The sequence below is a fragment of the Zymoseptoria tritici genome, chromosome 9, assembly GCF_000219625.1.
Source record: "Zymoseptoria tritici IPO323 chromosome 9, whole genome shotgun sequence".
Lineage (NCBI taxonomy): Eukaryota > Fungi > Ascomycota > Dothideomycetes > Mycosphaerellales > Mycosphaerellaceae > Zymoseptoria > Zymoseptoria tritici.
Genome location: NC_018210.1, coordinates 208,275 through 232,835, shown reverse-complemented (window position 1 = coordinate 232,835; position 24,561 = coordinate 208,275). Strand labels below are relative to the sequence as shown.

The 24,561-nt window shown below is 54.5% G+C and overlaps 13 protein-coding genes across 13 annotated transcripts; 4 read left to right on the top strand and 9 right to left on the bottom strand.

Moving 5' to 3' along the window:
- Positions 1 to 2,726: 2,726 nt before the first annotated feature.
- Positions 2,727 to 3,334, bottom strand: MYCGRDRAFT_95526 (uncharacterized protein; the record flags this gene model as incomplete). Its single annotated transcript, XM_003849237.1, has 2 exons — positions 2,727 to 2,863; positions 2,983 to 3,334. The coding sequence occupies 2 exons, from the start codon at positions 3,332 to 3,334 to the stop codon at positions 2,727 to 2,729; spliced, it is 489 nt and encodes a 162-aa protein (XP_003849285.1).
- A 426-nt stretch (positions 3,335 to 3,760) lies between these two features.
- On the bottom strand, positions 3,761 to 5,492 carry MYCGRDRAFT_95525 (uncharacterized protein; the record flags this gene model as incomplete). The annotated part of the gene is made up of 4 exons (XM_003849236.1): positions 3,761 to 4,244; positions 4,305 to 4,389; positions 4,439 to 5,197; positions 5,297 to 5,492. 4 exons carry the CDS (start codon positions 5,490 to 5,492, stop codon positions 3,761 to 3,763), a joined length of 1,524 nt encoding a protein of 507 aa, XP_003849284.1.
- A 448-nt stretch (positions 5,493 to 5,940) lies between these two features.
- Positions 5,941 to 8,062, top strand: MYCGRDRAFT_95524 (uncharacterized protein; the record flags this gene model as incomplete). Its single annotated transcript, XM_003849785.1, has 4 exons — positions 5,941 to 6,024; positions 6,084 to 6,413; positions 6,464 to 6,606; positions 6,673 to 8,062. 4 exons carry the CDS (start codon positions 5,941 to 5,943, stop codon positions 8,060 to 8,062), a joined length of 1,947 nt encoding a protein of 648 aa, XP_003849833.1.
- A 257-nt stretch (positions 8,063 to 8,319) lies between these two features.
- On the bottom strand, positions 8,320 to 9,473 carry MYCGRDRAFT_75295 (uncharacterized protein; the record flags this gene model as incomplete). The annotated part of the gene is made up of 3 exons (XM_003849235.1): positions 8,320 to 8,908; positions 8,976 to 9,178; positions 9,239 to 9,473. The coding sequence occupies 3 exons, from the start codon at positions 9,419 to 9,421 to the stop codon at positions 8,320 to 8,322; spliced, it is 975 nt and encodes a 324-aa protein (XP_003849283.1).
- Positions 9,474 to 9,682: 209 nt separating this feature from the next.
- MYCGRDRAFT_47196 (uncharacterized protein) lies at positions 9,683 to 10,267 on the top strand (the record flags this gene model as incomplete). Its single annotated transcript, XM_003849786.1, has 2 exons — positions 9,683 to 9,848; positions 9,942 to 10,267. The coding sequence occupies 2 exons, from the start codon at positions 9,683 to 9,685 to the stop codon at positions 10,265 to 10,267; spliced, it is 492 nt and encodes a 163-aa protein (XP_003849834.1).
- Positions 10,268 to 10,651: 384 nt separating this feature from the next.
- On the bottom strand, positions 10,652 to 12,306 carry MYCGRDRAFT_95521 (uncharacterized protein; the record flags this gene model as incomplete). The annotated part of the gene is made up of 3 exons (XM_003849234.1): positions 10,652 to 11,420; positions 11,507 to 11,580; positions 11,680 to 12,306. The coding sequence occupies 3 exons, from the start codon at positions 12,304 to 12,306 to the stop codon at positions 10,652 to 10,654; spliced, it is 1,470 nt and encodes a 489-aa protein (XP_003849282.1).
- Positions 12,307 to 12,839: 533 nt separating this feature from the next.
- Positions 12,840 to 13,661, bottom strand: MYCGRDRAFT_95520 (uncharacterized protein; the record flags this gene model as incomplete). Its single annotated transcript, XM_003849233.1, has 1 exon — positions 12,840 to 13,661. One exon carries the CDS (start codon positions 13,659 to 13,661, stop codon positions 12,840 to 12,842), a length of 822 nt encoding a protein of 273 aa, XP_003849281.1.
- A 557-nt stretch (positions 13,662 to 14,218) lies between these two features.
- MYCGRDRAFT_47106 (uncharacterized protein) lies at positions 14,219 to 15,238 on the bottom strand (the record flags this gene model as incomplete). Its single annotated transcript, XM_003849232.1, has 1 exon — positions 14,219 to 15,238. The coding sequence occupies one exon, from the start codon at positions 15,236 to 15,238 to the stop codon at positions 14,219 to 14,221; it is 1,020 nt and encodes a 339-aa protein (XP_003849280.1).
- Positions 15,239 to 15,746: 508 nt separating this feature from the next.
- Mg61467 (mannosyltransferase alg2-like protein) lies at positions 15,747 to 17,261 on the top strand (the record flags this gene model as incomplete). The annotated part of the gene is made up of 2 exons (XM_003849787.1): positions 15,747 to 15,912; positions 15,991 to 17,261. The coding sequence occupies 2 exons, from the start codon at positions 15,747 to 15,749 to the stop codon at positions 17,259 to 17,261; spliced, it is 1,437 nt and encodes a 478-aa protein (XP_003849835.1).
- Positions 17,262 to 17,455: 194 nt separating this feature from the next.
- On the bottom strand, positions 17,456 to 18,641 carry MYCGRDRAFT_75286 (uncharacterized protein; the record flags this gene model as incomplete). The annotated part of the gene is made up of 1 exon (XM_003849231.1): positions 17,456 to 18,641. The coding sequence occupies one exon, from the start codon at positions 18,629 to 18,631 to the stop codon at positions 17,456 to 17,458; it is 1,176 nt and encodes a 391-aa protein (XP_003849279.1).
- Positions 18,642 to 18,844: 203 nt separating this feature from the next.
- Positions 18,845 to 20,543, top strand: MYCGRDRAFT_105645 (uncharacterized protein; the record flags this gene model as incomplete). Its single annotated transcript, XM_003849788.1, has 5 exons — positions 18,845 to 19,673; positions 19,752 to 19,866; positions 19,956 to 20,021; positions 20,111 to 20,233; positions 20,319 to 20,543. The coding sequence occupies 5 exons, from the start codon at positions 19,639 to 19,641 to the stop codon at positions 20,460 to 20,462; spliced, it is 483 nt and encodes a 160-aa protein (XP_003849836.1).
- Positions 20,544 to 20,874: 331 nt separating this feature from the next.
- Positions 20,875 to 22,319, bottom strand: MYCGRDRAFT_105643 (uncharacterized protein; the record flags this gene model as incomplete). Its single annotated transcript, XM_003849230.1, has 2 exons — positions 20,875 to 21,749; positions 22,193 to 22,319. The coding sequence occupies one exon, from the start codon at positions 21,587 to 21,589 to the stop codon at positions 21,206 to 21,208; it is 384 nt and encodes a 127-aa protein (XP_003849278.1).
- A 755-nt stretch (positions 22,320 to 23,074) lies between these two features.
- MYCGRDRAFT_47511 (uncharacterized protein) lies at positions 23,075 to 23,994 on the bottom strand (the record flags this gene model as incomplete). Its single annotated transcript, XM_003849229.1, has 3 exons — positions 23,075 to 23,304; positions 23,356 to 23,582; positions 23,642 to 23,994. 3 exons carry the CDS (start codon positions 23,992 to 23,994, stop codon positions 23,075 to 23,077), a joined length of 810 nt encoding a protein of 269 aa, XP_003849277.1.
- Positions 23,995 to 24,561: the final 567 nt, after the last annotated feature.

The following is a 24,561-nucleotide window of genomic DNA, read 5'->3' as shown; positions in this document are numbered from 1 at the left end:
CCTCTGACAGTAGTATCCTTTAGGCTATATAGTATTAGCGGGCAATTATAGAAGGTCGTAGGATATAATAGCTTCTACTAATATTAGGGTAATCTACTTTAATCGGTATAGTAGGATCTATCTTAATATATAGTTATTACTTTTAATAGACTACTCTATTACGAGAGTAAGGGGCTTTAATATACTAAGACGCTTATAAACCTCTTAAACCTATTATAGTCTAGTATTACTATAATCTCTAGTACGCTAAATAGATAATACTACGGGTTAGGTATATAATTCTAGCCTTATAATAATAGAGGCGGTATTCTAGGCGGAGTAACTTCTTATTCGGAGCCGCGCTAACTATATTTACTAACTACGCCCTTAGTTACTTAGTTACGGCTACGAGGATCTCTATATATACGGGACCGATATATAACGTTATAATTACGTATCTAGAATAGCCGCATTTAGACGAGCCTTACTTCTTATTATCTACTAGCGCCGACTATAGTTGCCGACTACGTCTCTTTCGCCTCTACTATAACACGACACTCTTCGATTAAGCTATCTTTACTACGTAACTCTACCCTTACTAAATACTTTCGACTTTAGTCTTCCGTTGCTAGGCGACTACTTACCCTGTGCAGCCCTTCCTGCCTTGGAGCCGGTGCTCTATAAGAAACCTCGAGAGGCGCACCTGCACATCGAACTTCAGCTTTCAGAAGGAACCTGGAATGCACTGCGCAGGAGAGAGACAGAGAGGCCCATGTGAGGATCAAAAGCGTACGCCAAAACGCGGACCGGTGTGTCCGACAGAACGCTCAGAGACGATCTCGCAATGTGCCTCATACCGGACACTGGCAAGATCTGGACCAACTCCGATAACCTGCAAGCCATATGCACTCCCGTTTAGGTATCGCAGACTGATGACGAGCCAGCAAAAGTCTTGTGTTCTTGACACTAGGGGTGCAAGACATCGCTTAAAGCAGCGCAGCAGCGTTGAGGGAGGCTTGACATTGCGATGTGACGGCGATGCACTTGGTCGGCCACCACAAGGTCGCCGCTACGCCCCATGTAGGATCAGTCTCTCCTCCAGCATCAATGTTCTCACGCCCGCGAAGCTGCCGAAGCCGAGAGCTACTCGATCAGTCAGAGAAAACGTCTTGAGAGTACCATGCTGGATCTGGTGCAGTATTTCCAGGCGCAAGAGCTTCCGGCATGAATCGATACAGTTCCACGACCCTCTTGAGAACCCAAGCCAGAACATGCTCGATGCAAACCTTCGGCAGAGCAGGACCCAAAGCGTGGCCGGAAAGCGTAAAATCGTCCTCGACCTTCAACGAGAACCGCTGTCAAGCATGCCGACGTCCCATCACAAATCCCTAAGCTCGTCGAACACCTTCCCTTCGCTTCTTCATTCAAAGAATCCCACCCTCCCAAACTTTCACCTCGCCCTCATCCCATGGAACTAAAGTCACCAAACCCCCTTTAGCGCCACACTAGTACCACGGTCTTCACCCTTGGCACTCACAACTCTTAATAAAAACTCTTCACCACCCTTCTTCTCTTTCTCTCCTTCCTTCCTCCTACCAAAGCGCGTTAACCAAACGTGAGGCTACATCACAACAATGACTCAAACTTTTACCGCCGATGATGCACAACCCCCCAACTTACTTGCAGATATTAGGTCACACACCCGGTATCTGCGAGTGAGCTACATGTCAAAACTGAGGCGAAAGAACATAATTTCAAAGAACGAAGGTAAGGTGGTGAGCCGATGATGCAGAAAGATTGGCTTCATTTGCAGATGCTGATGAGAACTGGTGACTGCAAGTCGCTGCAGAAGTGAGGCTGAGGAGATGAAGAGCAATGTGGGCTGAGATGGTGACGGATGATCATGAGGCGGTGAGATGCGGAGATCCTTGCGGGAGCTGATGTCTGCGGGTGACTACGATCTGATGGTGAAGGATGACTTGAGTAGACGGTGAGGAGTCAAGCGAAAGGTGGCTGTGGAGAGTCTGTTTCATTGTGATGTCTGACCGAGGCGAGAGTACAGAATGCTGACGATCCATCGCAGAGTCCTCGAATATCGAAGGTATTGTCCCAACTCCCAGCTCATGCACTTGTGCCCGACGAAAACGACCAGCGAACGAAACCGAATACGCCCTGACATTGACCACGCCTCCCGAATGACCTTGCCAAACTCTGCAAGACAATCAGCGTCCACCCAACATGCTCGAATGTGTCCGACCAAAAGTGTACGTACCTCTTTCCACATTCTCTTTCTCCCATGATGTTCCAACCCACCCCTTTCAATCACCCCACACCCGCAAAAGAAGCTTGCACGTCGCGAGACCGAGAAGATCCACGCATGAAACCAAAAGAAAGTTGGTCCAAATGAAAGTTCGCCGAGGAACTGCCTGAAAGTTAAGGGATATCAAATACCTGTCATCGAACGAAAGTATCGATGAGAATCGTAACAAGCATGCGCTTCTCGGTCTCGAAGGGCGGCTTCTTGCGTGGATGTTGTGGGTGATGAGAGTCGGGTGGATGCCAGCATAGTATTTCTGAAAGCCCGGAGGACTTGCACGTCGCAAGCTCGAGGAGAGTCACGCATGAGTAGCGTCGTGGGCCAGAGTGATTTGTCTTGCTTAATTGTGGTTTCAACACACATGCGCTCCTGTGGTCTTGAAGGGCGGTCCGAAGGGTTGGAGGGTCGTTGTGCTGGGTTTCTGAGGAGATTACTTCTTGCTCTTTCGTGTTGAGAATGCTGAATGAGTGTTTGCTGACGTTGGAATGAGTGTAGGGACCGGACGTTCGGCGTCTAGGATCGTTTGGAAGGCCGCGCTGGGCGTCGATCGGCGTTGGCGACGAGCGGCTGGTGGAGGGTGACAGTCGTATTATGTATCTGGCGGCCCGAATGCTCCGTCGACATCGCAGTGCAACAAGCACAATCTGGCTTCGCACGCCGCTCACTGAACACCCCCATTCTCGTACCAAACACCCAAGCACATCCCACCACAAAGCAAGCCGCAATCCAAGCCGTGTTCGCTTTCATAAAATTGATCAGCGCATGCGTCTCAGCCGTCATCGTAAAGGTGACGAAGACAACGTATATCCAGGAGAATGCGGTGTGGAAGTACCATCCCCAGCGAAAGCCGAATCGGACTGAAGGGCCCACGCTGAGTATGAAGTGGACATGGTCGTTGTTGCTGACGGGCTCGCTCGCGGCCCAGTGAAAGGAGATGGCGAGGACGACGGTCACCATGCAACTGACAACGGTGCAGATGGACATGTAGAGGATGCTGATGCTCGCTGGGGAGAGATTGGAAAGGAGCCAGGTGTGCATGGTGGGCGGAGAGGCCGACGTGATGGCTGAATGAGCAGTCTAGTCCGCCTGGTTGATGGATGTCGTACTGAGGCTTCGATATATGTTGCGCGGTAGTGAAGCTGCGGTCGAGGGTGAGATTTCGAAGCGTGGAGACATGTCAAAGGATGAAAGCTCGCCGGGCTCGCAGTGACGAAGGCGTGTTGACCTCTCTCCGTGGCGACGACTGAAGCTTGTTCTTCAATGCAAGAGCTCACGGCTGCGACGGCAAGTATGGTGTTCCAACTGGGAGGATCGTTGCAGAAAGAAAGAAGCGACCATTATCACTCCTTCTAAAGCTCACTCCATCCTTCACCAAAAGGAGGCACATGTTAGTTCTTGGAGCAGATCAAGTGAGGAATGAGAAGTGAACTAGGACGTCAAGAGTAGTTGGGCGCATCACATTACTCAAATACTCTTCCCCCTCCTCCCCATCGTCCCTCTCCTTCCCATCCTCTCCCTCCTCGCAGCGCCCAAAAACAACGCACTCGCCGCCACCACAGTCCAACCAAAGAAAACAATCGCCCAATTCGCATTGCTCGGCTGAATCGCATACCTCGTCGGCCAGAAACTCCAAAACAACGCCCAAACCGCATACATCCAACCGAGGACATTTACCCACAATCCTGCTCTGCCCAGGCTCCACCTGCAAGTTGGCAACTCTTCCCCTATCCATCGCTTGCGGATGAGGCATCCGATCGAGACGCTGTAACTCGCCATAAAGCAGCTTGTTGAGAGACCGAGGATGGTGTGGAGGGTTGAGACTGTGCCCATTGTGCAGAGGGAAATGATGGAGGTGGTGAAGAGAGTGAGGAGGATGGCGTTCAGGGGGACTTTCAGGCTTGGGTGAACGTGGGAGATGAAGGGTGCGAAGAGGAGGGCGCGGTCGCGGCTGGGATGGAGGAGATGGGTCAGCTTGAAATGGCGAGTGACGATGGGAAGGATTGCTCACCCAAAGGAAAAGAGATGGCGCGAGGTTGCAACCATGGTGCTGACTGCGATCATGATGAGGAGGCCCATGACGATGACTGAGAATGCTATTGAATGTCAGCATCGTTCTCGTACAGCTGATACAGCACGACTCACCAATCGTAGCATTCCTGGAATCCAACATCGTCTCAAAAACATGCACCAACGGATGCGGCGACCTCACCACTTCTCTCAAATCCCCAACGTTGTAGATATAAGTCACCAGTAAAGCAAAAGTCATTGGCAGGTTGGCGACATAACTCCACACCATACTGCTCGGTACGATGAACTCTGCTTCCTCGACTTCCTCAGAAATGTACACCATCGCATCGCTACCCAACATGATAAACATGCTCGTTAGCTGTCCCACGCAGGCTGAAAGTCCCGTGTATGGCCAGCCGCCGCCGTTATCCGTGAGTTTGAAGAAGATATAGTGAAAGTCGCCTTTGTCGGCCAGAACCCAGAGACTCGCGAGGATAGGTACAAGCACGAAGACATGGCAGATGGCGAAGACACCTTCAGCGATGGAGAGATGGCCAGCTGCGAAGGCGTTGAAGCAGGAGAGGAGAATGGCGACAGCGATGACGGTGAGGTGGAAGAACCAAGTCCCCGTTCCCGTGGGTCGAGCTTGCAGATCAATAAGTGCTTGACCCATGTTGGCGATAATGTAGCAGTGTGCGGTGAAGCGAGTCTGCCATCCGACAGAACAGATCCAGCCGGTGATGTAAGATAGCATACGTTCGAACTTCGGAGGTGCAAAAGCGGATACGAAACGGTATTGTCCGCCGCCGAGGGGAACCATCGATGACATCTCGGCAATGGAGAGGACGATGAAGAGTTGTCCTGTGTAGGCGAGGATGGTGGACCAGAAGAGGCCTGAGAGTCCGCCGTTGATAAGGGCGAGGGCGTTGGTGGTGAGGAGGAGTTCCTAAGATCCCATGACGAGGGAGGAGAAGGCGATTGAGGAGAGTTTACGGTACTGGCGTTGGATTTCTTGTCGGCGGGTGGCGATGGGTCCGGAGCGCTGGTCTGGGTCGATAGTGGTGGGTTGTGCTCGGGAGGGGCGTTTACGTGAGGGTTGAAGAGAGGAGGCGGCGGATGTGGTTGGGGAGAGGGATTCTAGGTCCAGAGAGCCGAGATGAGGTTTGAGAGGGAGAAGCGGAGAGGCCATGTTGGTGGTAGAGTGATGTAAATGAATGTGCTTGAGTACTGGTCCGTATAATCTCCTGCGAGTATAGGATGATAAGTTGTTGTCGTGTATAGTTCGTAGGCGGTCATGATGAAAGTCGAGTTCCATGTTCGAGTTCCATTTTCGGTCTTGCTCCTTTCACGTGTCAGCACTTGCCTATCGTAAGTCGTCCAGAGATCTTCCCGGCTCACGATCGGCCCGCCAGTAGAATCTCGGAAGACCGATGTCCCTGCCGTGTGATTCCCGCCATTCTGTGGTTTCGCATTGGCCGAGAACACGAGACCTCCCCTCCAGCCGACTCCATTTTCCTCACGCCAATATGTGATATTCTTCCACCGACCACACCGCATGACCGATGCCAGCCTTCGACCTCCCTAAGGGGCCGGCCTCGGTCGTGATTGCCAATGTCACAGCCATTCTCTAGTCGTCAATGGTTTTCCTGATCCGTCTATTCCTACGCCTTCAAATCAGCGGACCGCTCGGTTGGGACGATGCAGCTTGTGCTGCGGCGACGGTGAGTGTTTCGCAGTCATACTCAAACTCGCCAGATAAACACTGATCTGTTCGAATCAGATCTTCGGCATCACTTGGTCCAGCGTGATTCTCCTCGCCGTCCATCACGGTCTCGGCCAACCTCAAGAATCCCTTACTGCCATAGACGTGGCCGAGAGCTATGTCCTCTTCTGGATCTCGAGACAATTCTACGCACTCGCAACCGGATGTTCGATTCTCTCCGTGACATTCTTCATCATGCGTATCACCCAGACGAGGCATCACCTCTGGATATTGAAGACACTCATCGTCGTCGAAGGAACCTGGGTCCTTATCACCGTCTTCATCCTGGCATTTAGCTGCGGTGCCGACAGACCGTGGTACTCAAAGCAAGGAGGATGCATCGACCTTGTGAGTACCCTTCCCAGCCGAGTGATGCAATGACCTGACCGTCAGCGCAGTGGAGTGTATGGCTCAGTCACACCGTCATATACATGTTCTTCGAGGGCTTGAATCTGAAGACTGCGATGCTCATCATCTGGAACTTGCAAATGCCTCTGCACCCGAAGGCTGTCGTGTTCATATCGTTTGCCCTGCGATTGCTGTGAGTGCTGCTCATATTGACCTCATCAAACGGAGAAATTGCTAACCTTGAGATGCATCGCTGAAGAGTCCTCCCACCAGCTATCGTCCGCCTGAAGTACGTCCACATCGCAATCAGCAGTCCTGACCTCACTCTCTATCGCGTCAATAGCAACCTCCTCTCTACCATTGTGGGTTTCACCTTGCTTTCCTCAAATTCCACTCCTCTGACGGAGATGATTCAGGTCCTCCACGTCTCCATCATCCTCGCCACAGTTCCCTGCGCCAAACCCTTCTTCGCCCTCTTCAACAACAACATCTTTCGCTCTCCGAAACAAATCTCTGCCGTCGAAGCCAACTACCCGGCCCCGCCAACTCCAATTCCAACATCCTCCTGCTCCCTGGACAACTTTGGGACTCCTCACCCGGAGCCACTGACCTGGGACCGCCGACGAAGCTTCGCCTCAGCTCCTCTTCCACCTCCAGCATCGCTTCTACACCCCACCCATCCCGCACCTCGTCGAAAGTCCGTGACTTTCAAACTCAATCTCCCACCCTTTCACTGGAACCGCCGCACCTCTTTCGCTCGCTCTCGACAAATCGCCAACTCCGCAAGGCCCACTCCTCTTCCAACCATCCCCTCCGCCGGCTCGACTCCCTCGCCCTCTCTACCTTCCGAGCCAACGGAGTTGAATGCATCCCCTTCAACCCGCCCCGTCTTCCGGAAAGCAGGACAGTCTCCCTCCTCCTCCCCTTCAGCGCAGACGAGCTTGACGAAAACGACCTCCCGCTCCTATCACTCTTCAGCAAGTGCATCACAATCTCCTTCCGCGCCTGCGACACCTCAACTCCACCGCCATCTACCGCTGCACAACCACCTCCACCAACTCTCGTCCTCCGCTCTCCCGTCCTCCGCTCTCCCTTCTCCGGCAATCTCCACGGCAGGCTCAACATCTGCCGACACCTCAGCCGCGACGTCGCAAGACACTTCCACCACACGCACAACGTCCAAGTCCCACAGCCGTTCACCAGCGAACTCACCACCGTCAACGCCAGGAGGAACGAAAGAGAAGTCGACGAAGAAGAAAAGGAGACGGGTTCCGAGGAGACCGAGTGATTTGGATTGGATTGCGAATTTGAGACCGGATGAGGGGAGGACTGTTACTACGATTCGGGGTGGGTCGGAAGGTGGTGATGAAGGAGGAGGAGGAGGAGGAGGAGGAGGAGGAGGAGGAGGAGGAGGAGGAGGAGGATTGTTGGCGAAGCGGGTGGGTAAGGCGAAAGCGGGGGATGGGGGTGGGAATGGTGGAGGGTGGGAGGGATTTGGTGTGATTGAGCGGAAGGAGGAGTTCGGGTTCTTTTATGATGATGAGGGTGGCGGTGCACACACTCACGGCGAGCAGAGTGGGAAGGTTGCTGAGGAAGGGAACTGTAGCGGGAGACACGAGGAGGAAGAAGAGCCTGGACCTTCGTCGTGATGAGGAACAACAAGGACATCGAGAACCTACACTGTTTGTGAAGTCCTCTAGTTGTGTGGTTCTGATTTCTCGTCTTCCTCACGTTCGGCAGGATCTTGCTTTGCCGGAACGCTGCTGCTGTACATTCCGGCATCACCGGTCATCACCTCTCACCCTAGCCTTCTGCCCTGCCCGGCAAAGTTCGGGTTCCCATCGTCCCGCCCACTCCCAGCTTCTCTCCCTCCCCGATACGACCCCCGTCCACGGTATCCCTTCCGTCAAGCATCCTTATCACTCCCCTCACTATCATTCTCATCTTCAGCCTGCACCCTCTTTCCCTCCACGCCCTTCTCCACCTCCTCAATCAACGTCTCCATGAACTCCTTGTCCTTCCCCACCAGCGTCACTGTATTCCGACTCTTACCCCACCTCGGGTAGGATCCAACCTTGACACCCTTCGGCTCCACCTTTGCCGCGAGTTGGGTCAAAAATTCCGCGACTGAAGACTCGGGTAAGGGTGTGGAGAAGAGGATTCGGTGTACACCTTTTCCGTCGGGATCGGTCAGGCGGGGGAGAAGGCGGGGTTTCAAGCCCGTGAGCAGTTTTTCGAAGAGGCGCGGGATGCCGGGGAGGATGTGGACGTTTCCGTTGACGCAGGAGATGGGGACCCAGAGGTCTTCGGCGGGGAAGATGACTTGGTCGGCGTCGGGGAGGGAATTGTCGTAGGGAAGTTCGATCATGCGGAGTTTGGCGCGGCGTTGAGGTGAGTCTTCGTCCCAGGAGAAGGGAGGTTGGTCCGGGCGGGGTTTGGAGAGGGCTTTCATTTTCTTGTACGACTCCTCGTGCAAGACAAGAGGTAAAGAGAAGCTGGAAAAATCGGCTTTCCGTCAGCAGCGATCTTCTCTGCTGTGCTCTTGAAGACAGGTAGACTTACGCCTTGGCAATGCTCTGATACGTGATGTCGTCGTGTGTCGGTCCAATCCCTCCACTCGTGACGACAAAGTCGTAGTTGGAACTCATCCGTCTTGCGGCTTCGACGATTTCGCCTTCATCGTCGGAGATGACTTCTACCCGCTTGAGGTTGATGCCTAGGGAGAAACAGAATTTGGCGAAGTAGGCCGAGTTGGTGTCGACCGTCTAGGGATATCCTTCTCAGCATTTCTTCTTGTGTGTATCCCGTTCAATGCTGCGACTGACCTTCCCACCCAACACTTCATCTCCAATGATCAAGCATGCCGCCGTGTGAATCGTCCTCTTGCTGCGTTCTTCGGCCATGGCGAGGGTTCGTGACGTATACGCTCCGGCAAAGGAGGATTGGTGGAGGTAATTGGGGAGGGGTTTGCTGAGGTGGCGGGTGAGTTGGGAGAGGCGGGAGAACATGGAGATATGGGGAGGGCGGAGCGGAGTGAGGGGACGGTGAGGGTGTTGTGAGTGTGAGAGTGTAGGGTAGGGATGTCGTTGTTCAAGCTCAATGCATCGTTGACGACATCCATGGGCCGAAACGTGGGGTCGATTTGGGGGCCGAGAATCGGCTTGTAGATCTGCTTGGACGATGGACTTCACTTCACTTCTTCCTTTCCAGTGAATGACAAGATATATCCTCGCTTCGACCTCACCGTCCTCTCCGCCATCACCGCAATCATGGTCTGCCTTACCCTGTCACCCTCCCGCTATAACTCCGCTAACATCCTCCTTCCTCCTCAGGCCTCCGAATCCCGCCTCTACACCATCTCCCCCTCCACCCGCGAATCCCTCCGGAAATTCCGCCTCAGCACCTCGCGCGCCAAAGATCCTCAAGCAATGATATGTGAGACAACCCCACCCCTCCCGCTGACTCGCTCCTCCAACTCCAATATGGCAATGACCTCACAAGCTGACCCCCACCGTCCCCGACCAGAAGACCACATCGACAGCAAAACCATGGAAATCCTCCCCGTCGACTCAACCGTCTACACCACCCTCCAAGACATCGCCGACGAACTCCCCGACAACTCCCCCCGCTACGTCCTGCTCAGCTACCCGCTCACGATGAAATCCTCCGGCAGGATGTCCGTGCCGTATGTCATGTTGAATTTCATGCCGCCGACGTGTTCGAGTCAGGCGAGGATGTTGTATGCGGGGGCGAAGGAGTTGATGAAGAATTCGGCGGAGGTGGGGAGGATTTTGGAGGTGGAGAGTGGAGAGGAGGTGGAGGGGGTTGAGGAGAGGTTGCAGGGGGAGGAGTGATGTGGGTGGAGAAGGGAGAGTGGGAAGAGGTGAGGTGCTGGGACGGGCGGACAAGTGCTGGGTCAGGATAGAGGTGCATCCGGAGGCAGGAGGCAATGTTCATGAGGCTGGAATGAAGACAAGTGTAAGAGCATGAATGACATGGTTGACGACACGGCTTCGTTGATTGAGAGAGCAGATCTGTAAGTAGGAAAACTTGTGCGTCACCACGAATCCTTTTCTGCCGTGATCTGTTCCATCGCATGGCCTTCACGCATCCATTCCTCACTTTCAGAGTCTGTCACCCGGCGTATGTCGGTATCTTGAGCAAGGCCGCATGACCGCGGCGTCCGTCCGCGCTCGAATCGACAGCATTGCAGCCAACGCAGAGAGCTCAAAGAAATCCTACGACAGTGGTTCTCCCGCAAGCCTTCTATTTTGAGCTTTTTGGAAGCAGCCCATCGGTTTCGCCGTCCACGACCCACCCTCGACACCAACCTGAACCCAGACCTTCGCCACGCCATCCTTCAGTCCCTCGACACCGCCTGTGTCGAGCATGACCCTCAGCGTGTGAAGCTCAAAACACTGCGTCATTGCGACCTCGATCCACACTAAGTGCATATTTCTCTGGGTATCGAAAATCTCCACACAGCCCGGGTAGGTTAGGTGGATGTTCTCGATGGCTTCCACGAACTCGCGAGGTAAGGTTCGAAGGTAGCTGATGACGGCGCTCGACTTTGTGAATTCGAAGATGGTGGTTGAGAAGGCCATTTCGAAGGCTTCGCGGCGGATCTGACGGTTGACGCGGAGGATTGCAGGGAACAGATGGGCGGTACCGGTGGGATGATGGAGCGGGTGAGGTGGGGACTCCGTAAAGGAGTCTGCCGGTGGAGCTGGAAAGATGAAGGCGTAAATGTGATTGCGCAATTCCGGCGGGAGGCGGAGGAGCGGCGGCAATGTGGAGACTTGCTCGAACTTGCTCGTGCCGGTCGGTGGTGATGATGAGGCCATCTTGCGCCAGCTCGAGTTTGGAGAGTTGCTGGAAGCGCTGATTTTGATGTTGTTGTTCAGGTGAAGTTGGAAAGGAAGAAAGCTGAAGAGCTGAAAGAATTTGTTTTGCGAGGCAAACGAATGGCTTGGCATATTCACGTCGAGCTTGGTCTCGTGAATGCTTCTGAAGGTATGTACATTATGATCGAAGGAGAATCGCGGCATGCGCTAATTACCGCCGTCCTCAGAACCTCTCCGCCTACTGCTAACTCCTCCTGCGCCAACATTTCTGCTCTCCAGTCGGCTCTGAAGCGCAGCATGACCAAGCCCAGAGCGGTCTGAAACTATCAAACGACATTGACGTGCTTCGTATCTCCTAGGTAATAGCGCGGATCCTCCGTCCAGACGCCACCTTTTCCGCTATCAGCCAGTCCGAATCTGACCCAGATTTTCACTGCGTCCTTGCTCAAGTCCTTCACTCCCGAGTTGGCCAGAAGAACGTCCAGTCGCCGCTGCTGCTTGGTCTGTAGCTGCGCAATGACATGCTGGTATATAAGTCTGGAGTTGTAGGGTCCGGACATAGGCGGTTTGTTGTCCAGTCTTGGGATGTCTAGGTGGATGTTTCTGATGGCCTCCACGGACTCTCGAGGCAATGCTTCGAGGCACTTGACCAATTTCTTCAAGTTGTTGAAGATGAAGACGGAGTCGGAGAAGAAGATCTTGAACGTTTCGCGGCGGAGTTGACGGTTGACTTGGAGGAGCGCATGGGAGAGATAACCCGTGCTCTTGTGCGAGTTCTTGTGGTATCCGCCTGAGTCTAAGTTCGGAGGATATGTTTTAGAGATCTCTGGTGGCGGCGCTGGGAAGATGAAAGAGTAGATGCGGTTGCGCAGCTCAGGCGGAAGTCGAAGGAGCGGTGGCAGCTGAAGCGACGTCTTCTTGCTTGAGACCATGTTCTTGTTCTCAACGGCTTGTGGTAGACCCTTCTTTTGCGGTGGTTCGTCGATGGAGGTGTTCCCGACGTTGGATACTTGCGCGACTTCGGCGGTGTGGAGTGGCGGAGAAGACATGTTGCGCTTGCTAGAGGGTGAGCGATGTGTTGTTGTTCGAGATGATGTGGCAAACAAAATGTGGTTTGTGAGTGGATGAGGTTTGAAATTTGTACGAGGACGAAGGGAAAGAAAGTGCGGGTGTGAACTTGCGGGAAGGCGGCTTCATGTGACAGACGAACGACTTGGCGCCAAAGGCAGAGAAGGAGCAGATGAAACTGAACAAAAGTGGATTCATGTGGCAGCAGACGTACGACTTGGCAGAAGATGAGAGGAATTGAAGACAAATGTCAAACGACGGTGATGTTTGACGAGGACATGGTAGGTGGCTTCCAATAAACTGCATGCCCCCGAAACACTTTTATCCCGTCACCTTCGAGAATAAGGAAAGCCTTCAGCCGCGATCCGTCGGCCAGCGCTAGACGGTCAGCTGGAGGGCATGCGAGACCATGACCTCCATTGCCCTAGAGGGCGGAAATATGCCACAGCACAGGGCAGCCGGATTGCCCTCCTTCAATCAACATCCATCCAAAGCCACGCCTACTCTGCTTCTCTCAATACTCTCCCGGCCGTGCGGTCCAAAGACCATCTTCCGTCCAGAGCCCACTCTCGCGCTTGACCTTTTTCCCCAGCACGACCCACACCTTGATAACACCATCTCTCAACGCTGCGACACCAGCATGCGCCAGCTCGAGCCTTAGTTGCTTCAGTTCCTTGCCCTCCAGGAGCCCATTCGAAGCCCAATGCGGGTCCCAGAATGTCCGGGGACGTGCCGGGTTGTAGTGGATATGCTGGATCATCTCCACGTGTCGCCGAAGTAGAGTCTTGAGGTAGCTGACCACACCGTACGAGTGATCGAACACGAAGACGGCCGTGGAGAAGAAGACTCCACTGGACTCGGCGCGAATCTGCTGAGAGGTGTGCAGGAGGGGCGGAATCATCATCGAGCGGTGACAGAGGGATGCGCAGTACATGTCGGGAGCGTGGGGCTTGAACAGCGCGGCTGGCGGAGGAGGGAAGATGTAGGAGTAGATTTCATTCCGCAGCTCAGCAGGTAGTCGAAGAAGAGGTGGAAGTCTCGCGCGGTCTTCTTTCCCAGCTGCTGTTTTGTCGGCGGAAGTCTGGCTGTGGACGCTGGTGTCGTCGTCGTCGTCGTTGGCGCATTGCGTATCGGCAGAGAGCTTGTCGTCGGCGGGGTCCTCCTTCGTCTCGGACAGATTGTAGGCGTAAGAGGACGTTTCGTCGATGGGCAGCTTCCTGGGGTCGAAGAGCTCGTTGACTTTGGCGGCGTGATTCGGCGGAGACGACATATTGCGGCCGAGGAACAGTCGAGTAGTGGCGAAGTGGTGCTGATGTTGTGGTGATGTCGATGTCATGGTGAAGGTACAACTTCGAAGTGTTTCGAAGATTCCGAGCCGGCTCAATGGAACAAATGGAGCGCTTGGCGGTCTGTCACATGCCTATGCTCCTTGAGGAAGTGACTCTTTAGCGCAGAGGGAGCAGCCGGCGTCATGAGAGAGCTCGAGACTCTGACCGCGCTGTCCTTCATCCACCACCATTCTCGGCTCGTCGTCACCGTGCTAAGCCTGCTCCGACATGCACATAGCTCAGCCTCCTGATTGCTTCAACTCATAAGCTCAGGCCGGACTCGGACACTCGCTACGGCTGGAGGCTTAAGAGAGAGGAGAATACCAGTGCAAGCCTTTACGGACCGTGAATTTGAATCCCCGGCGGGCGGTCTGCTTAAACTCGTAGTGTGAGAAAAGTGCTGCGGGACATCGCAATGAATGTCGGCATGTGCAGCTATCCGGGACGTCGAAGTGAAGAGAAAGACGTACTCAAGGACGAATGCCAAACTTGACGCTAATGTCAATAACGCTGATGCTGATGCTATCGTATGCACACGCAATAGAACAAGAACTTACAAATCATCCTATTTCCCCTCCTTCATCCCTCCCTCTCCCACCTCTCCCTTCCCCCTCGGCACCCAACCCTCCACATCCCCCAACCGATCCGCCGTCAACCCCGCCCGTCCCGGCCTCTTCATCCCCTTCTCCACCTGCCTCTCATAACTCACCTCCCTCAACCTCTCCCCCTCCGCCGTCGTCAACCGCAAATACACCTCCACCCCCACCGCGTGCATAACCATCGCCATCCACAACGCCATGCCAAACGTCAACTCAAATCCCGCCGCGATCTCCTCGATCCCCGCCGTGGAAGAAAAGTCCGCGTGCACGGCCGTGTACCCGCCCGGATCGGAGACGCAGGCGGGGTAGGCGGAGACATCCCCGTCGTCTCGAGTGCCGGCGATTTGCGCGCAGGACATGGCGGTGTAGTAGGAACCTATGGAGGAGATGATTTGTACGGCTATGATCATGATGAGCCGGGTTGTGATGATGCTGCCGGCGTAGAACCAGGTGCGCAGCATCCAGGCGCGGTGTTGGTCGATTTGGAGGGATTTGATGTTGATGTATGCGAGGACGGAGCCGAGGGTGGTTGCGAGAGCGAGGACGCCGGTTGCGGATTGTGTGGCCAGGGTACCGCCGAAGGCTCGCCGGACGATGAGCAGAGCGCCGACGTTGGAGATGAGGAGCAGCAGGAGGATGATGTAGCCGTTGATGCGGTGGAAGAGACGAAAGGTGTGGCGGATGTAAGGGATGAATTGGAAGAGGACGAGGAAGCCGGCGGGGATGATGGCGATGAGGTGGATGGAGATTCCGATGCGGTAGTAGTATTGACGGAAGTAGTAGGCTTCGCCCGGGCCGGCTTGGGGGAGGTAGGAGGCGGAGACGTTCATGTATTGGGCGCGGGCGAGGTGGAAGCCCAGGAGAGCGGCGGAGAAGATGAACCAGAGAGTGAAGTTGTAGCCTTTTTGGAAGTGGAGGGGGTGGTAGATGCGGCGGGTGAAGCGGACGAAAGGGGAGGGGTTGGGGGTGGGGGTGTGGAGGGTCATGGTTGTGGTGGAGAAGAAGGAGCGGGCTGAGAGATTGTTTGTCCGCGTCCGGATAGGAAATGATCGAGAGCGTGGACGTGAGCTGGAGAGTGACTTGTATGCGAGCAGATCGGAGTCTTGGAAAGGGAGAAGGGAAATGCCAATTGTGATGATGCGAGGAATGAGGGAAATCGAACAAAACCCACCGTCGATACTTGACCTTCTTATACCATTCTCCCTGCCTTGTCTTGCAGTATGTATCTGGCCGCAGCACCTCGTCAACGATATATTCGCCAAGTGAATCCGTACGACGTCGAGTTTGGTAAGCCAAAGTCTTCTCCCTCGCGCCAAGGCCTCGCAGTCCGATGTCGATCTTTACCGGATTGGGTGCTCATAGCGAAGTGACGTTGGAATCCATCGGGATCGTCCTCGCACCGGCTCAACTTTACTGCGCCTGGATTTGGAGCCGCATCGTTGGGAAGAATCGTGGAGAGGACAACAGACTCTCAGTACGATTAATCATCCGACCATGGCGACGAGACGGAACATCGTCTTTGTCCACCCCGACCTTGGCATCGGCGGAGCGGAACGTCTCATCATCGACGCCGCCGTGGGTTTGCAGTCCAATGGGCACAAAATCACCATCTTGACCTCCTACCGCGACACGAATCACTGCTTTGAAGAGGCCCGCGACGGTATGTCTGATTCCATGACACTCCACGAAGCACTCAGCTGAGAGAACCGTCGTTCAAGGCTGAGGTACATTCTCTCAGGCACCCTCGACGTCCGAGTCCGCGGCGACGCCATCTTTCCGCCCTCCCTCTTCGGTCGATTCGCGATCCTCTGTACTATCCTCCGCCAGCTCTCCCTCGTCGCCAGCACCGTTCCTCGCGAGTTACCTACCCTCGTCCCGGATGTCATCATCGTCGATCAGCTCAGCGCGTGCATACCGTTCTTCCGTCTGCTGTACCCGAAAGCGAAAGTGCTGTTCTATGGACACTACCCGGATCGACTGCTGGTGCAGCAAGAGGTGGGAAGTCTCAGGAAGGTGCTGAAGAAGCTGTATCGCCTACCATTCGATGCATTCGAGGGATGGAGCACGGGTTGTGCAGACGGAGTGGTGGTGAACAGCAAGTACACGAGGAGTGTATTCCGGCAGACATTCCCGGATATGAAGAAGAGGGAGTTGAAAGTGGTATACCCTTGCGTGGATACCAGTGAGGATGAGGGAGCAACCCGAGATAACAGCGCACCACTCCTACCAAACAGAAAGATCCTCCTCAGCATCAACCGCTTCGAACGAAAGAAAAACCTCGCCCTCGCCATCAACGCCTACGCCGGCCTCGCCCCCTCCGAACGCTCCCAATCCACCCTCATCCTCGCCGGCGGCTTCGACCCCCGCAACGCCGAAAACGCCCTCACGCACACCAATCTCCAATCCCTCGCCGACTCCCTCCGCCTCACACACGCCACCCTCCGCTCGCCTTCCATCTCCACTCTCACCACCTCCCCAGAAACAGACCAACAAGCGAATATCCTCTTCCTCCTCTCCATTCCATCCTCCCTCAAATCCACCCTCCTCCAACAAGCGAAGATATTAATCTACACCCCTTCCAACGAACACTTCGGCATCGTCCCTCTCGAAGCCATGCTATCCCGCACCCCCGTGCTAGCGACCAATACCGGCGGCCCTCTGGAGACGATCTACGACGGCCGAACAGGCTGGCTGCGAAGTCCGGAGAAAGTCGACGCTTGGACGGATGTTCTTCGCAAGGGACTTATTTCGAGTTCGGAGGAGTCACTGCGTAAGATGGGAGAGATGGGAAGGGAAAGGGTGTTGAAGGAGTTTAGCCGGGAGAAGATGACTAGGGAGTTGGAAGGGGAGGTGGAGAGGTTGATTCAGATGCCGGGGAGATTGAGGCCGGGGGTGATGCCGGAGTGGATGATTATCCCGTTTGTGGGGTTGTTGGTGTTGGGAATGTTGGTGTTGTTGGCGTTGGTGATGATGGTGTTGGGGATGGGTGTGAATCGGATTCATGGGTAGGCGGGCAGAATGTGAGGTGAATGAGAGAGCTTGTGGAAGTTTTGAGACATAGGGCGTGCCAAGATTGCTGGATGCACCGAGATTTGCTCGACGGCCACGGAAAAGTTTTGTACGTCCACAGAGCGAGATAATAATACTCCGCTATTTTCAAATCAACCAAGGTCCCGTCGCCACCAGTCGCTAAGTTAGTCTAGTCATCGCATACCCCACGCATTCGGAAACCCCTCGACATCCACCCAACTCGAATTCATCTGCTTGAGATCGCCAATTCCCGCATTCGCCGCATCCAGCATGACCTCCCTCTTCAGCAATTGCGCCGCCTTCCTGACCCCGTCCTCCCCATAAACATTCGCATACATAAACGGCCGCGCCAAACCCACGGCTTTCACGCCCAGCGCCAGAAATTTCAACACGTCCGTTCCATAGCGCACGCCGCCGTCGGCCCATACCTCAACCTCGTCGAAAATCCAGGCTGCATTCTGGTGGATTTCAATCGCGACTTCGAGAGGGGAAGGGGAGGTATCGACCGCTCGACCGCCGTGGTTGGAGAGGTAGATTGCTCGGACGCCGTAGGAGTGCGCGATGACGGCGTCTTCCCAGGTTTGGATTCCTTTCGGGATGATGGGCAGCCGGGTAGTGGCTTGCAACTCGGCCCATTGATCCCATGTTAGACTCGTGAGGGCGTCGTCTGCTGATCCGACTCCATACCGCCAGGCGCGGTGCCGGACGTTGTTGGCGGGGGAGTCGACGGTGAGGATCAAGGCTTGGAAGGTGAGGGACTCCGCTTCGCGGATCTGGAGGGTGGTTGCGGTGGTGTTGAGCGGGTCGAGGTAGAGTTGTTGGAAGAGGACTTGGCCCTCGGCACGGGCGGATTGGATGTCGGCTTTGGAGCGGGAGGAGAGGTCAGAGGGGATGTAGAGGATGTTTTCCTCGGCGGCGGCGCGGACAAGAGCGAGTTCACCGTCGGGGTGGGCGTAGCCCGCGCGTGCGGCGGGCGCGATGAAGAAGGGGGCGGAGAAGGTGTGGTTGAGGATGGGCGTGGGGAGGGAGGCGGAGATGTTGTTGATGTTGCGCATCACGCGCGGACGGAGGCGGAGACGGGCGAAGGTTTCGAGATTGTTGCGGTAGGAGAATTCACCGGCGGCAGCGGCGCGGTAGTATGTGTAGGCTGTTGTGTTCATGTGGCGTTCGGCGATGTGTTGGAAGTCGGAGAGGGCCCATACATCCTCTAGATTGGGGAGGGATGATTCCGAGGAGGAGACATTGGCAAAGGTGGTGGTTTGGCCGGTTTCTGGTTCTTCGAGGAAGGGGCGAGCTGCCTGGGTGAGCGTTGCTGCTGCTGAGAGCAGGAGAGAAGTGAGGAGGCGCATGCCGGGGATTGACGAGGGAAGGTAGAAGACTGGACGGGTAGAGGAACATGAAGTCGAGCGGAGTGGACTGTATCCTTATACCCTCGAAGACATGAGGCGCGAGAAAGTCAACCTACCATGCGCTCCAAGGTCATCGCCAAGAATCTCAACCGTAGATGAGGTGGTTCTCTACCACGATCGTCGCGTGGAGAGGCAGAGATAGCATTCCAACAGTGGTATGCCAAGGCCTGGTTTCCTCCTTACGGCAAGTCCTTGAGATTGCCCAGGAAAGCTAAGAGGATCCGGATAGAGCACCACAAAGCCGGGAGACGATCAACGTCATTGCGTGGTGGATTGACTCTGAACGGTGTCTTAGACAAGCTTGGCCTGGATGAGCGCAGTTTCGTACGGTCTCCTCGATCGAGGGTCGAAGTGCAAGAGGCGAAGAATTGAGATGGTTCCTGAGTTGCCAGACCGCCGCATTCGTTGAGCGAGATCATGTCAGGGCGAAGGAGGCCTTTCGCTTCGGAGGCATTCTTTGAACCTCATGTCAGTGCCGCCGTTACTTCGTCACTAGAATGACATCCAGCCAACTTCTCCAAGCACTCGAGTGCAGAGTCCAAGGCAAGACGACAACAGCATTGATCGTAAGAAGTCCAGCTTCGATATATGGCGGCGCTGAGCGAACTCGTCACCAGAGCATCGTTCCATGGTCATTCGAGACGGCGTCCAATTGAGCCATGCAGTCAATCTTACCCATCAATCTCGTCAGCGCACGCATGAGAGCCTCTCATGAACAATGCTCTTCACTTAGAGCGATGTCGTTGTCGTGTGAGAATGAAAGAACAAGAAGAAGACATTGGACAGGAAGAAAGATATCCGTCGAAAGTCATCCAATCCTCAGTCCCACATATCCGCAGCCCAGCCCTGAAAATACCCCTCCAACCACCTCACTCCATCTTTTCGACCACATCCAAAAGAACCATCAAAGTCATCTCCAAATCTGCCGAGTCTAGATTTTCGCCAGCATGCTCGCCCTAGCCATCACCGCCGATCTCGAAGGGTACATACATCTCCTCCCCATCACCGCCCTCAACCTTGGACACCCAGACCGCCCTACTGACCACCCTCATCAAAACAGCGTCACCGACCTCGTCCCCGACGACACGGAAGAAAACCCCTTCTACTACACCTTCAAAGTCCAATGCACCAGCTGTCGAGAAGTCCACCCGAATTGGGTGTCCGTGTCGAGATTCGTATGCTTCTCCCCACACTCCCCTCCTCTCCTCCTTCAACTCAAATCCTCCGGAGCAGCAATGCGAACTGACGAACGAAACCAACGCAGGAAATGAACGAACAATCCGGCTCCCGCGGCGAAGCGAATTTCGTGTGGCGGTGTAAGAACTGCAAGGTCCGTCTCCCCTCCCCTTCCCCTTCTCCCTCCCCCCTATGACCACCACCGCGGAGGAGCCTGACACTGATGTAATTGCGAGGGAACAGAGAGAACACACCGCCTCCATCCTCTCCCCACCCACCTCCTACGCCCATCAATCCCCCGCCAAACCGACGAATATCCTCACCATCGACTGTCGAGGCCTGGAATTTGTAGAGTTTAAACCAGATGTAAGCCACTCAACATTGCATCGCACTTATCGCGACGGGTTCAGCCCACCCTTCGAATGGGAGACTCGCTAACGCTCGTCGACAGGGCGAATGGAAAGCCACCGGCATCTCAAAACTCACGAAATTCACATCCATCGATCTGACCGAGGGGGATTGGTATGATTATGATGAGAAAGCGGGGGAGGAGGTCAGTGTCAAGGATGTCAAGTTTGAGATTCGGAGGGCGTGAGAGGTTGCTTTCTTTTCAGTCTCCTCTGATTCTTCCGATTCCTGTGCTTGTCTACTTGGTTCCGCTGCGATTGGACGGGTGATGCGTGGGCGGAGAGGAGAGAGTTGAAAGAGGCCGGGCTGTGTTGAGACAGGCAGGAATGCCGTAAGAGAGTGAATGCAGAGCGAACCAAACGTGCGATCCGAGGCCGCAGGGGGTCAGATGCGCTATCACGGCGAATTCGAGATTTGAATCACAGTCACGAATACCTCTCTGCTCCGAGTGACCTCGCTCGGTGAAGATACATGCCTCGCAGAGAATGGGCGGGACGATCTGTCGTAAAATGCTTTTCAATTATGCTATTACTACCCGCGAGCTATACTTAACGGCGAGTACTCGTTTGCCGATGCCACTCCTCGAGCTCTATTGCGATGTTGATATTCGCCCTGTTTTGACGATATCGCTATACCGTAGGGAGAATTCTGACTACGCTGCGCCTAAGTAGGCAATAGGATGGAGTTGTGAGGAGCATGACGCAATGGAGTCTCGCTGCCGACCTTCCTCAAGGTAAGTCCCAGCTCCCTTGCTGCGTAATGTATCGTGTCCCGGTATGTCGTATTTCGTACGTCGTTTCATGCTGTCGTGTTGTTGATGCTTCCATGCTCAAATGCTTCGTTTCATGCTCGATGCATCATGCCGTCGTAATTCTTGCTTTCCCTTTCGCTTCCTTCCTTCAGTCGGCCCGTTCTCCGAGCTCGCCTCCCTCACCACGGACCCCAATTACCCCTCGGACCACTGCTACCAGCCAACACCTCCCACGTACCCATACCCTCCGCCGTACAGAACGGATGCTTCAGCGCCTTGCCCAGGACATACTCCATCCAAGCGGTGTTCAGCGGAGTGTCGCCTTCTCGAAGTTTTGGGAACTTCCCGCAGAAATGCTGGTAGGTATAGGCGAGTCGAATGGCAGTCGATGAGCCGCCATATCTCTGCGGGTTCTTGGCGGTCACCTCGACAATGGCATCCCAGAACTTGACCAGTGCATCTCGGTGGACTGAATCGTGCCAGTGTGTGGGCCGTGGTGGCGGTGGTGTGGATGAGAAGACTCGAGTGGCGCGGGAGAGGAGGGAAGGTCCTTGTGTGGACATGGTGGGTAGGAGGAGGCTGGAGATTGTCGATTAAAGGTGATGTGTTCTAATAGTTGAATCGCCCGGTTGAATGTGTTGAAGATGTTGCTGCTTGTCGTTCGACGTCCGTGTGAAAAGTGGTCTGGCCGCGATCGCTTGCGCGGTCGCTGTCGACGACAACCTGGAGATGTTGTCAGATTGTGGGTTGATGTGATGTTTTGATTATTTTCTTGTGCTGAATTGGAAATGTGATGGTGAAGCAGAGATGCGGGATGATTCGCGGAGAAATGGTCCGGTCTCGCTGGGATGTATAAGAAGCACCGCAGCCATCTTGACAAGTCTTTCCAGTCCACGTGCAGCGGAGTGAAGTGGAGTCGAAGATGTAGCGAAGTCTTTTCCCGGTGAAGTGGAGCTGAAATGCAGCGTTTGCAGCTCAAGCCGGAGGGAAGTCGGAGCAGCGTCTTGACCCACATCAAAGACCAGTGGATCGCCGTCAATGATACTCATCGTGTGAGAATGCCATTCATACCGCACAGCATATCCACAATGCCGCCGCCGCCGCGCCTCGAAAACATCAAAAGTAATAACAAAGGAAGAAGAAGTAAAAAGCGTTGAGAAACTCACCCGTGATGTTCTCAGCCTGCCATAGTCCCCCACTCGCAATCAGATCTTGATCAAAGAGTTTCGCAAAGCTCGTGTATATCGTGTCGAAGCGTGTAAACAGTGGAGTGGTTTGTTGTTGTCGAGGTGAGGTGAGGTGAGGTGAGGTGAGGTCGGGCAAAGTCAAAGAAAGAGAGATGACGGGAAGAGAGAAAGAGAGGTGGAGTCGGGTATGCAGGGCAATGGAAGCGCTCTGTCCACTCGGAGCATTTACCCCGCAGACGGATGGCGTTTTCTTGGGGAGGGGGATTCCTATTTCTCCCGCTGACGGAAGTTCGAATAAGGATGAGCTGTGTTGTTGTTGCTTGTAAAAGATGAATACGTTGCAATGTCTCGGTGGAAAAGCGGTGGTGGATATGTGTGTTGGACACGATGTTTCACAATATGGTTCAAGACAAAGTCAAAGTGGGGCGCGCGCGAGTCGCACGTGCCTTTTGTCACAAGCTAGGTTCTAGATCAAAACATTCTGCCCCACCATGGTAAGCCCTTGAAGCCGACGGGAGCTTTCGGCACGTCGCTGTCAGAGTAGTAGACGTTGTTGATAAGGGTATGTTCTCGTTCGTCGTCGAAGATGTTCACGGACAGCGTAGCTCATGCGTGTTACCGAAGTCTTCGAGCCACGTTGCGCCGACTTACCCGAAAGCTGGACTGCTGCCCATCGGCCAAAGCTCCGCTTCCAATGGTAAGAGCTAAGAATCCCTGAGGCGATCGTGTTCCTGGACTAGCGAAGTTGCGTGGAATTGTTTTGGCCATTGACAAGCATGGGTGCTAGGAAAGGAAGGCTTCGAGAGTCGAGACACGGTCATGATCCGCCCGCGGACCACGTTGCAATTCCGCTGCACACAGTCAAACGTCCTCCTTCTTCCCTCCTCCGTTCCTCTCGCCGTACAGTCTTTCCACATCCCCGACCAGATCCTTCACTCCACTCCCTCCCTCACAGTCCTTCCACTCGCCTGCATCCCGAATACACCGCACTTCCTCAGCCAGTCTGACGGTACAACTCGCCGTCACATTCGCATCTTCACTCCGCTGGAACGACTTCTTCAACAAACCCCAAGCCAGATGCCCGTTGTCATCTCCATTGCCATCTCCGTCATTGTCGTCTCGATTATCGTCATCGTCTTGACCAGCAGTGCAGGCTTCGAGCTTCGCTTTGTCGATGCCGGATTCCAGCGCACAGGACTCGACGAGCTCACGAGCGGGTATGTCGGGGTACGACAGGGAGAGGCAAAGCGTGAAGCCCAGGTAGGTCTTCGGTTGAGGGTACAGCTTCGCGGCGCACAGTTCGAGGAGGTTGCCCAGACATTCGGTTTGGCCGTGCATACACGTCACTCCGTCGTTGTGCGGATCCGTCCTGCGATCCATTGTCAGCTCGGAAGGTAGGAGGCGTAGATGTATCGCGGATAGACTCACCACCCGATGAATGAAAGGCGAAAGTCGACTTTGTCCTTAATCTTCTCTATCGCCGGCACAACGAGGTCGCGAAGACAGTCGCGAGCATCGGGACATTTCGACATGATGTGTGCTTCCAGCGGTACTCGCTTCGACTTAGTATTCGACGAAGCGAGTGGTGCTTGGGAAGTGACGTCGGTCCGCCATGAACGTGAGAAGGTGTCGAGATGCGTAGAGCAGGACGATCTCAAGAATGTAGGTCCGAAAGCACGCAGGCAGACGAAAACAAAGGCGGCGAGCAATGTGAAGCGGACAGCAAGTCGCCGCCTTTGAGCTCTGCGGGACTGAATAAGGACTTCATCCGACGGCTTCATGGGAAAGCTGCATACGGTGCAGATACCGTCTCGCTGCTTTGATATTGCGTCATTTTGAGAATCTTCCTTTTCGGAGAGTTCATACGGGAGAGATGGGCAGGGGAGGAAGGTTTGTTTCTCGGGGTCGAGCGGTATTGGAGGCATCGTGTTGCAGTACTTCTTGTGCTTTAGAGAGAATAGCTAGCGAGATCCGAGTCAGAGACGGTTGTATTGAGGATCAAGCTGATGAGAAAGTGGGAAGAGTGAGATTGGCAGGTCCAATGTCAGATGTTGTTCATTGCTGACTAACGACAAAAGTGGGGCAATCGCTAGAACTACGGCAGGCGAGAAGCGACAAAGAAATATATCCCGCCTGGCGACATAGCTGGCTGTAGTCGCGAGACATCTCACGATTTCACAATTGCTCTCCTTCGCGCCTTTCCCATCTATCCTCTCCCCGCCTAGACGATCTCCATGATGTGTGAACATATTGATTCGCAACACAGCGGCCGCGAAGAAGCATCGCACCGCCATCCAAGAGCATCGAGTCGTTCTAAACATTATTGTCCACCACTCCCTTGCCCACTG